General features: G+C 42.9%; 2 protein-coding genes across 2 annotated transcripts; both read left to right on the top strand.

Annotated features, from left to right (window-relative positions):
* Window positions 1–788: 788 nt before the first annotated feature.
* On the top strand, window positions 789–5,562 carry LOC131883369 (ATP-dependent zinc metalloprotease YME1L-like; the record flags this gene model as incomplete). Its single annotated transcript, XM_059230825.1, is given in 7 exon segments — window positions 789–941; window positions 1,147–1,636; window positions 1,765–2,040; window positions 2,126–2,382; window positions 2,729–2,921; window positions 3,033–3,623; window positions 4,616–5,562. Coding segments are annotated over 7 exon segments (2,328 nt in total). The 3' UTR covers window positions 5,074–5,562.
* Window positions 5,563–6,512: 950 nt separating this feature from the next.
* LOC131883374 (arrestin domain-containing protein 3-like) lies at window positions 6,513–11,978 on the top strand (the record flags this gene model as incomplete). The annotated part of the gene is given in 5 exon segments (XM_059230833.1): window positions 6,513–6,765; window positions 6,918–7,134; window positions 7,374–7,621; window positions 7,693–7,926; window positions 11,922–11,978. Coding segments are annotated over 5 exon segments (915 nt in total), but the record flags the coding sequence as incomplete, so codon positions are not given.

Here is an 11,978-nt window from a genome sequence, read left to right as displayed (position 1 = left end):
AGCTTCTACAAGTTTTATTCTTTGGGTTGATTTTATCTTAGTATTCTACATTCACCCTCGAAAAGTCCAATATCCAAGCTCTGGAAGGTTTTATTTTAGAAATATGTAGATCCACGCCGTTACTTGCAACGCGTAACGCGTTGCTTTTTGAGTAACGCTCGCTAACGGCAAAGCATTCCTTTTGTGAAAAAGTACCGGTGATGGAACGGATTTTTCAGCCCACCCGTTATCGTTACTTTCTTCCCTACTTAACGAGCGATTTTTTTTCAAATTCCCTCCCAAAAACTTACTTGCCACTGATGGGGTCACATAAATAATCGCAGGAGTCATTTGTTTCACGTCCTATTCACTAAAAGTTTTTAAAAAAACCGCATGAGCGCTTTTTCGCAGTTTTAGGTCCTCTGTTTCTGCAAAAGGCACTGGTCACGGCACCGGTAAGCGTGGCTTTTTCTAAAAAAAAAAAAGTATCGGTAACGCTTCAAGGCCTATGTATATCTGCTGGAAAATTGAGAATTCGAGTGCTGCACAATTTTTGGAGGCCCTTTCTAGGGAGGTTTCATGCCATCTTTCTGGCAAGACTGCTTTGTATTGCTCACTCACTCACTCACAGTCACAGAGTGTGTCCAGTGCAGTTCAGACAGAGCGTAAGTACGGTAAGTACGCACGCAACACAGAGTTATACAAGCTGACAATGCAAGATTGAGAGAGAGAGAGAGACAAGAGAAGAAGACCAAACCATAGTCTCACTCACTTACTGACTCACACACACTCGTAATTGATATCATCAGTGAAGGTCGTCGGACGTCGGAGTGGTCTATCCGGAATCAATCGCATCTAATCAACAGTAGCCAGACCAGTGTCATTCGTTCGCTCCTTCGATGTGGGCTCAACATGGATCCTGGCCAGGCCCCGTCGGCTCGTTCACCTCCATTTTGTCTCAGGTACAAGATATGCGTATGTATTTGATCCGGAATCCGATCAGCTGGTCCCGGGAGGATCGCCATGAATTGACTCTACGACGACAGGAGGGTCTTTGATCATGAACGTAGCTGGATTTGGATTCATCCTGTGCCGGCATGCACTGAAGCCCGCAGAACGTGGCCATCCTCGGGACTTATGTTCTGTTTGTTTGTTTGTCCCTTACAGCACGTGTCCACCGGGCCCGCCGCTTCCGCTCATTGGCGACAAATATGGCGGTCAGCCGGTTCAGCGCCCTCGCAGGCGCCGGTCAGACTGTGGTGGACGCGCTGGGATCAGTTTGCAGCGCGCCAAATCTGGCCCCGTCTGAGCGCCTGGCGAGCTAGTCCGTGCGTTGCGGTTGAGACTGCGCCACCGGCCAGCCCTCCTCTGGCTGAGCATTGGCGTGCCCCTCAGTACACCTCCAGCCCCACTTTTTTTGAGAATAATTATGGTTTTGCCCCTGAGGCGTTGGACTGCGCCACTGGACCTACTCCGTGGGGACATGGTGGGTGGGTTGAGCGCTTGCGACCGCCCATGGGCGCCCAATGGCAAAGCGTGCGCGGATTTAAGACCCGTCGGCGCACGGCCAATAGTCATGGCGTGCCCTTCAAACGCACCACGGAGAGTCAGAGTGAGGCCATGACCGCTCAGCGGGATCACCTCGACCGAATGCCAGGTATTAACCCGTGGACAGACTTGCTCTGATCAAGATTTTGCTTGGATTTTAACAAGGCAATATTTTTGTGGGAAAAAAACGGGTGATCCCAGTAATTTAGTCAGAGCTCCTTTTTCTCTTCGTCTTAGGCCGAACCACCAAAGACACCACGGATCAGATCTTTATGGACTTAAAGCCCATGCTGATGGAGCCTAATGCAGTCAAGCAGGCCATCGAGATGTCTTATACCAAAGGCACTTTAAACGGCATTAACACGGCCGGCGGCTTGGACGAGAACAAGAGTGCGCCCTCCAAATCCAGTCGCACCTCCGATCTCTTCAAGAACGCGATCATTGTGGCATTCATCTTTGGCGTGGGCTACGTCCTGGCCACCTCGTCCTCAGTGAGTGGGATGATCAAATCCGGTGAGTCCAAGTCACAAGAATTGCCCGCATATCAAGGAGGGTGCTTGCAAAGTAAATGAATGTCTGTGTCATGGTTCGGTTTCAGAGGTCAAGATGATCGTGCCTCAAGAGATTCAGGTCTCATTCGATGACGTGCGAGGGTGTGACGAGGCCAAGCAGGAGCTCCAGGAGATTGTCGAGTTCCTGATGAATCCCGACAAATTCACGGCATTAGGCGGGAAATTGCCCAGTGGATGCTTATTGGTGGGTCCACCGGGAACGGGCAAGACCCTCTTGGCTCGAGCAGTAGCCGGGCAAGCCGGCGTCCCATTCTTCTACGCCGTTGGATCAGAATTTGATGAGGTAAGTCAAACAAAACTGGTTTATGCCAAGGTTCTCGGGTTATTATTATGCGGCAGACGATTAGATATTGCTAGGTGGGGGTCTAATGGTCAAAATTCGAGAAAGTAAACTTCAAGTCCTATCACGGAAATAAAAGCCGATCGTAATCTGCGGGCTTCATATAAAGAGAATGAGGATAATCCTGATTTTATTGTTGGCTGCCGCTGCCACAAATTCATTTCGTTTAAATGGCTCTTCAAACCAAGATGATCCTGTTTCTTCTTGCCAACCGAAGTGTCTGCTCCCAATTTCTGATAAGTTTTATTGGTGAAAATGTTTTTTTTTGACCCCCCGTGACTATTTTTAGGTGTTTGTGGGTCAAGGAGCTCGGCGTCTCCGAGATCTGTTCAAGACCGCCAAAGCCCATGCCCCTTGCGTGGTTTTCATAGACGAAATCGACTCCGTAGGTTCGCATCGCTCCAAGTCCATGTTGAGTCCGTACGCCAACCAAACCATAAACCAACTTCTCTCCGAGATGGACGGGTTTGTGGCCAACGAAGGTACTGCCCAATTATTATTTTTTTCAGCCCTCTCATGGCCTACCCTCCTTTAAAATGATATTCATCGAGGTGTGGGCAATATCAATCATTCCACTTGATTTGTTACATCAGGTGTGATCGTTTTGGGCGCCTCCAATCGTGTGGGAGACTTGGACAAGGCCCTTCTGCGCCCAGGTCGTTTTGACACCCAAGTTGAGGTGCCCAAGCCGGATCTGAAAGGTCGAAAAGAGATTCTGGAGCTGTACTTAAGCAAGATCAAGCACGACTCCTCGGTCTCATTGGACACTTTGGCCAAGATGTCCATTGGATTCTCGGGCGCCGACCTGGAGAACATGGTCAATACCTCGGCCATTCGAGCGGCCGTGGAGGGCAAAACCGCCGTTTCCATGGCGGAATTTGAGTATTCCCATGACAAACACATCCTGGGCACCAATTGGAAGTCTCGAGTCAGGGATGAGGAGGAGTTGAAGATCACCGCATACCACGAAGCCGGCCACACCCTCGTAGGTTACTACACGGAGCACGCTCAACCTCTACACAAGGTCACGATTGTGGCCAAAGGAAATTCGGGTGGACACACGGCGTATTTGCCTGAGAAAGAGATCCCCATCTCGAGCAAGTGTCAATTTGTGGCCAACATGGATGTGGCCATGGGCGGACGAGCGGCTGAGGAATTGATCTTTGGCAAGGAAAAAGTCACAGGTATGCTGAGTTGGGTGAATTTATTTTTAGCTTTGGCAATTTAAAGCTTTTGCTTGAAACGTGGAGTCGGAAGCGGTAATCATAGTGAGCAAATTCAAATGCCGCATTGATAGCTTTGATGTACCTTTTTCAACCCTTTTTCAACAACTTTTTCAGTCAAATGATTCCATAGGAAACCGGATTTGAAAATGAAAGGTTAATCATGCACATTTTTCACTTTTTTAGCCACTAAGGGTGGATTGATATCCTGCTATGCCACAAAGATGCATGTGATTTAGATTGCCATCTATTGACCGTCGAAATGTCATGCAAGCATGCGCCATCTGGCAGAAATCAAACATTTTGTAGAAAGCGAAATATCCTCATCCACAAGCAAGACAGGTGCAAAAATGGCAAATGTTGAATAGCTCTCATCCGTTTCCAAGAGATTTCCATTGGCGTCCATCCATCAAATATTCTAGACGTTTGTCCGACTTGAAATTCAATCAAATTGGGCAATTTCAAACTTTAAAGACACCATGACATGATACATTTACTAGGTTCTGGGCAATTCAAAATCCTGTATTCAAAGGCCTCCTTAAAAGGTAATAATAGAGAGAAAAAGCAAAGAAGAAGGCATGTAGCGTTAATTTCTCTTATCACCTTGCCCTAGGCAACTCTTTGCAGACAAGCACAAAATTGTTCAATCGTGCTTGGAGTAGCAATGTTAGTGAGCCACAATAGCAAAGAGCACTTGGAGTTTGTTGCCCAATTAGACGCAAAAAATCATCATTCAAAGATGATTATTTCAAAAAAATGAAATGTAGATCGAAGAACATTGTTCAAAAGCGCAACCCTGTATGAACTAATCAGCATCTACGGCTCTTCAGCCGTTAGAGGGCCAAGACCACAGATTTCGACTCTCTATTCAAACGATACTTTGAATCAACCATGACCTCAAAACATCAAATGTATCTGAACGATGACTAAGTGTTTTCTCGATTTCTTCTCAGCCGGATGCTCTTCGGATTTGGATAGCGCCACCAACATTGCCGAAGCCATGGTCAAAAAGTTGGGTATGTCGGAGAAATTGGGACTCCGAGTGTATTCGGACCCTGAGCCCGGTTCTTTTGCTGCCAGCTCGCCCTTGGGACCTGGTACAAGCGAGACCATTGATCACGAGGTGAACCAATTGCTCAACGACTCCTACAAACGAGCCTCCAACATCCTGAAAACCCACCGAGGTCAATTGGAAGAACTAGCGCAAGCACTTTTGAGCTACGAGACTTTGGATGCTGAGGACGTCAAGGCTATCATCGGGGGCGATATGAAGGCAGTGGAAAAGAAATTGAGCTCCTTCAAGAAGACCATTCTCAGCTCGAAGGACTCAAAAATCTCGACCGCTCCGGAAAACATGCCCTTCGGACACCCGAAAGCCACCACGGGCAAACCCGATGCGCTCGTGTCTTGAACGGAAAATGCAACCAAGCAAAGCATCGATATCGGACGATATTTTGAATACATTCAGATCATTATTATTATTATTATTTTCAAAACAATCATCACTTCTCAAGCCTCTCCAACAGTGTGACAGGACTGTGGGGCTGCAGAGGTCGCTCGAATTGTGTCATTGTCTGATCGGGTGAAGACGAAGAAAAACCTGAAAGGCCGGGATTGTGTTTCTCGATTTACGGCAAACAATTCTCCATCAATCAAGTCACTAACCAAAGAAGCACCGGGGACCCTCCTTCCTCGATGAAACGGGCGTGAGTAAGAGGTGACCTTCCCTTCTTTGACCGGGAAATTTAGTCGAACTCGTTACCAAATGACTATCGCCATCATTTGGGAGGGGGGGTAGGGGGAGCTTTGGTGTTGTTAAATCGCCTTCGTGATGAAGTGTTTAGTGCTTGCTCCAATGCAATTGTTGATCGTTGAAGTGAAATAAAAGTCTCTGCCAGTTCTTGATTGTATTGCGCTCATTATGCCCCGAAGATGGATTAATAGATATTTTCAAATTGATGTCATTAATCGTCTTGTGATTCCGCCATCCATCGTTCAAGGGGTTGGTTTCTTGAAAAGCGGCTTTTTCAAAAAGCCAAATTTGGCTCAATTGTGGACGAATGTGGCATTCGGTTCCATTCAATGTGGTCAAGTGCAAAACTAACTTTGATTTTCACTTGTTTCAACATTGCCGTAAGAGGGGAGGGGACCTTCGTCTCAACTGTACCCATTAATGACGAAATATTTATCTTCCCAAAAGCTCGAATGCTCACAAGCAAATCCGCCTGCAAAATCAATCTTGCCTAGGATCAACTTTAGTAGGAAGGTCATCGGTATCTCAATTACAAACACGAGGACTCGGGCAATTAAATAATAGGAGCTAGTGGTTGTTGCATTGTTAATTTTTGCGGTTAATAATTGTTTCAAAATTTACGTATTCCAGTGGAAAACAGACTTATTCAAGTTGTATCAAAAGAGCTCTTCCAGATCTGCCATTTGAAACCTGGACCAAGGTCCACTTCAAGCGATTGATGAAACAAGTTAATGGTACGTGGGTGGGTGTTGTAGCAAACTGTCACGTTCGCCCTATATTGCTCGAATCAAGTTCAACGAGAGTAGGACGCGAGACCTAGAAAAAACTTAAAGAGAAGTAGAGTGTTTCCATGCCATTTCAAAATCGAACATATATAGTAACGCATTTTAAATGCATCCGAGTAAGAGCTAAATTAGTAGCCTCTTGCTACACTAGATATTTGATGGGGGTGGCTTTTTGACCCTCGTAAGTACCTCATACATATTTTCCCTTTTTGTAGGTGCAAGCATTATTTGGAACGTTTCTTTTCAATTGAGTTTGTTTTCAACGCATTAATGGATCATCTATTCGTTTGCAATCTCTCTCGTAGTTAAGACCTGCCAAGCAACGGAGTAATCCACTCTTAAAAAAGCAAAAGAAAGCATTTGGGTCATTGAATCCAATATTTAGTAGTCGAGACAGTTTTTAACCATGGGAATCATAAACTTTAGGATTGTTTTTGATAAACCCGTGTACATGGGAGGTGATGATGTCACAGGAAAGGTCCTACTCAGCATTACCGGAGGGGAAACAAAGATTCGAGGCCTCAAATTACAAATTACTGGAATCATTACCGTCTCTTGGTGGGAGGTACGTATTGTACAAGGTCAGAGTGTTCGTGAAGAATAGAATTTGATCGTCGATAACGGCTAGTTCAAGTACTTTGACAATTAATATAGATGGCAACGTGGTTTCATGCAATCTCTGTCATCCCTCTCATAGTGCAAGAAATGACATTTCAGGAAATGGAAGAGAAAAGCAACGAAGGATCTTATGATTACGAAGAAGAAACTCATATCGTGAAAGCGAAGAAGGTTCAAAAAGAAGTGTTTTATAGGCAGCAGGGCGTTGTCTTGGAGAAGGGGAACCATCAATTAACAATTGGAGACCACGAGTTTGCCTTCCGAGTCCCTTTACCAGATACGGGCATTTACGGAACCTTCAGGTCCAAAGAAAAGGGTGTGTTTCTGAAACATTTGAGTGTTACATGCACATTAATGAAGAGTTCTTAATTCAAGAATTAATGAATTGAAGATGGATCAAGCACCAACTGATGCATTCATAACGAATTCCCAAGTTAAGAAATCCATTGCTGTCCCTTCATAGGAGCACTAAACCTTTCCCTTCCAGTTAGGCAGAAGTGTTAATGTTGGTGAATACAGCTTATCCAGAAGCTCAATCTGCTTTTCTGATTCCAGGTGCTGTTGATTGGGAGGCAAAATGTGAAATTGATATCCCCTGGGGATTTAATAAGAACGTAGTGGAAACCATCTTTGTGAATAACCTTATCGACCTCAATAAGCACCCACAATCAATTCAGCCATTTAAAGATTCAAAGCAAAAGACATTTGGATTTTTATGTTGTAAAAGTGGACCGTTGGACTTAGACGTCAACATCATGAAAACGGGATTTGTGTGTGGCGAGGAAGTCACACTCAACATTCAGGTAATTCAACTTGATTGGGTATCAGCAGAATGCAGAACAAAACAAACCCTAACTATTCTGATTGTTTCAAGGTGAACAATAAAACCAACAAGGTCTTATCGATTATTGTCTCTGTGTTCCAAAACACAACTTTCAAGCGCCTACGTAAAAGTGCTGAACTGGACGTAATCCAGAAGCAAGTGGTTCAACAATGTCCTCCGGAGACCAACGAGACCCTTTGTCATAAGTTGAAGATCCCACTCTGTGCTCCTTCAACCCAAAACTTATATGGTGCTATGGACATCGAATATTTTCTTCAAGTTGATGTAATTAAATTCACATACTTCGGGTAACCAGCAATTCAAGGGGATTATTTGAACCAAAACCTAAGTTGAAAGCTTATCAAATATGAACAAGCCATACAGGGTCACTCTTATGTCACACAGGTTTTAATCAAGTTGAACTTTCTTCATTGTACCATGGGAGAAAGGTTAGGTTTGCTAAATGTCTGACTTGAAAGATGCTACCGGATCAACAAGGCCTACTTATTCCCTACGAATATTAGAGGGAAGCAAAGTAAACAATGAAGGAGCCCGAGAAAGAAGAGAGGTGGACTTCGTTGTTCGAACTGGTCTAGATTCTCGAGGGCTTGAAGGAGCTCTCAAAACGCACGTTAAGCCTCTACGGTCACTACAATTGACCCTAAATCCTGGGTTGGGACAAAGCTCATGAATGCTCTTGAAGACGTACAGTATCAGATACCTTTCGAACCTTCTCTGAACACTGTAAAGTCCCAACTTTTTTAGTCTCTGTGATGTTCCTAGTGAAACATCTTTGGACTTGTTCGACCTTTTGCAAACCTGCTGAACTCATTGGAGCCCAAATGGGTGAAGCATATTCATGATGTGGCTGAACAATCGACTGGTACAGAGTCAGCATTATGATGCTATCTCTGGACTCAAACGTGCGATATATCCAACCATACATTTGAAAAACTTTACCCACCTTCTATTGGATATGCTCATCGAACTTTCCATTATTTTGGAGGACTGCACCTAAATCTTTCATACATCAGACTTGCTCAATATCTGTAGTGGATAGTGGAATCTTTGCCATTCCCACCAGAAACTAAGTTTGTATCGTCAGCACAAGAAGACAACCTGGCAGTAATACTAATCTTTGGAGGCGGGGCAACGAATATATAAAAAGGCGGGGCCCTAAGATGGAGCCCTGGGGAACACCTGACCTGACATCATGTATGTCTCTAAGGGATCCCTCGACCTTAACAATTTGCTTCCTACCAGAAATGAAACTTCTTAGCCAATTGAGAACCTTGCCTTGGATCCCAATGTCATGAAGTCTATTCAACAAAAGGCCATGATGTACTTTATCAAAGGCCTTGGCAAAATCAAGATAGACTACATCAACTGACTCATGCCTTTCAAGTCCCTCAATAACCTGCTCTATATATTCAATCAGTTGGGTAACCGTGCCAAAATGTGCTTGGAACCCATGCTGACTAGGAGGAAGGACTTCATGGATATCAAGAAATTCAACAAGTTTGGACTTCATGACCTTCTCAAACACCTTCGCAATATTCGAAGTGAGAGAAATTGGCCTGTAGTTATTGGGGAGCGACTTATCTCCCCTTTTAAAAATTGGAACAACGTGAGCTAGCTTCAAAGAACAGGGAAACTTGCCCTGATCCCAAATGCAACGCATAAAGTACGAAGCTTGAACCAGTGAGCCTTGAACCGGAATTCTGGAACCATGCTTGATTTCCAGAAGGACCGGATGGAGGGAAAAGCAAAAGCAGACAGTACCTCACAGGAGAGATAATCAAGCTTGAGCCTGTTCCTATTGATTTGATTTTAGATAAGAACTGCCTACCCCTCGTTTTAGTCCTTTGTTGCCCTTGCGGATATGAGTGCTCCAGTTTAGATTGCTCTGGAAGTGAATACCAAGATTCTTGCATCCCGGTTGTTCTTTAGCCACACTCCCGTCAATGTTTATGGATAAGGGCGCCTTTGCACGGCTTTGTTTGCCAACAAGCATCAGTTTGGTTTTGGAAATATTTGCCTTCTGCCCATTACTTGCCATGAAATCCATCACCTGAAGGGACATTTTTTCTAATGCAGTCTTGAACTCCTCACGCGAATTGGCTTGAACAATGATGTAAGGAGTCCTGTTATGGCCTCCGTTCTCTTTCTTAGGTCTTCATCAGATAGGCCTTGCAATATGGTGCATTTTGGAGTAGAAATCGGGGTTGAACGCCACCAAAATATGGATCATCTCAAGCAAGCCCTGGGTGTATCATGGGCCGACGTTGATCTAAAGGTCATATGGAAAGCTCGTGACACAATCAGAAAAGGGTTCGAGGTAGTGCTGAGGCGAGTCCGGACTCAAGTCCGAGTGCATCGAATGTTTTTATTTGTGATATACACAAGTTTCGAAGTAGCTCAGATAGGTGTCTCAAATCACTAAAAGTACATTATCATGTATCACTGTCAAACACATAGTCAATAAGTATTAAACGAAAAAAAAAAATCCTAAATTAGTTTCAAGAATTTGCAATGAAAAAAAAGAAAAAGAAGATAGTAGAAGTAGTTCTACAATAGAGGCTCTAGTTAGCACTAAAGTTGCAACGGCTCTGAGTTCAACCAGGTTAGATCTTGGCCCTTGGGCCTGTCAGCCTTGAGTTGTTTCAAGTTGGGGCCCACCCTAGCCCTCAACTAGGTTTTTTTCCGAAGGCGGGATTTGAACCCACGCCCCCTGTTGACCCATGTCAATCCTCTTTTGGGCACATTTGACCACTCAGCTATCATTAGCTAGGCTTCAAAAGCAGTGTTATCAAGATCTTGAGTTTTTCATAATTGCTACCTATCATTTCAAACAAAATTCCCGAATCAAAATTGATTGCCAAAAATCATTAATTGGTCATGGTGGGACCCACAACAGTGATAAAGTTTTTGTATCAATGCCAATACTTTTAGTAACGATTTTCGTTGTTATTGAAACAAAAGGAAGAGCTTTTGTAAATACCATCTCGGAAAATATCTCAGATTAGTATACTAATCCACTTAAAACTTACAAAAAGATAATGCTTTTAAAAACGTAGTCAATAGATGTTGTCATTCCAACTACAATTTTATTCAAATCCATTGAGAAGATACACGCTTTCAAAGATTGCATTTGCATCAAGTGGACTACAAATTGTTCCGGTTATATATTAAAGCCAAGAAATATAACATACTGTTTCTATGCCCAAGATAAAAGTGAAAATATTTCATATTTTGAAGCAGGTTGAAAAACCTGAAAAAGTTTGCAATATAACTTAGATAATGTCAATATTTCTCAATTGTGATGCCATACTTGTCAATTGCAACTTTGATAAAGCCCACTCTTGAATTTAGATAAAATTATATTAACGTTGAACAAAAGCATCGCTAGCACAAAGAAATTAATTATTGCAAAAAGTGACAAATTTGAAATTGAAAGTGTCGCATGTATCATTTTAATATCTTAGGAACATAATAGAATAGTGTAGCTTTTGTCACTTAAGCAAAATGAAAGGCAATTTTTCATCCTTTATTAGTTTTAAGTGACATCTTTGCTACTTTTGGCTTTTAAAGAAATCTTAAAGAAAATGGAAAAATATCATCTCATGCTGTGTCATTGAAAAAGACAATTTTATGCCTTGGAAATAACTTGAAACATAATTAGGCCATTTCTTTTCAATCTTTTAAGGTGCAAAACGCAACTTTCAAGTTGTAATAACAAGGCATCGGCTACATAGAAGTTTATGAAATTTTACGTCAATACATAACTATAAGTACTTTTAATACGGATTGATTTTGCTTTTTACAATGATACATTTTAAGTGATATTACACACTTAACTGAGCTACTTTGAAACTTGTCAAAGTTGTGCCTTTTGTCTCTTCGACAAATAAAAATATATCCAGATGTCTTGGCATTTGAGCAAACACGCAACCAGAAAATAAAAACACCGTCTGGTTTAATTTGGACAATTAGCTACATGCACCCCATCAAACAGGTGATATGAAACAGACATATTTTTTTATGGTACAGAACACCATGCATAGAAACGTATCAAGTATCAACCTCAAAGGGTGAGCTATTTGGTCACATTTTTACATATGTCTCTACATAATTAGAATGGAAGTTCATGATTTCAAACGTAAGAAGAGCACATAAACATGGCGTTTTGATGCTCAGATAGATACGTCACTTCCTTGAGAGGGATAGAAGCATTTCATAAGTCATATCTGATCCACTAATTCTTGGAAATTAAATTTCAGGGTTCTCCTGATGGAATTGGGTTCAACGTCACTCTCAAAGTCCCAATAATGATTGGC

The sequence above is a fragment of the Tigriopus californicus genome, chromosome 7, assembly GCF_007210705.1.
Source record: "Tigriopus californicus strain San Diego chromosome 7, Tcal_SD_v2.1, whole genome shotgun sequence".
NCBI classification, from domain to species: domain Eukaryota; kingdom Metazoa; phylum Arthropoda; class Copepoda; order Harpacticoida; family Harpacticidae; genus Tigriopus; species Tigriopus californicus.
The sequence above is the reverse complement of the archived record's forward strand: the minus strand, read 5'-3'. Positions and strand labels throughout refer to the sequence as shown.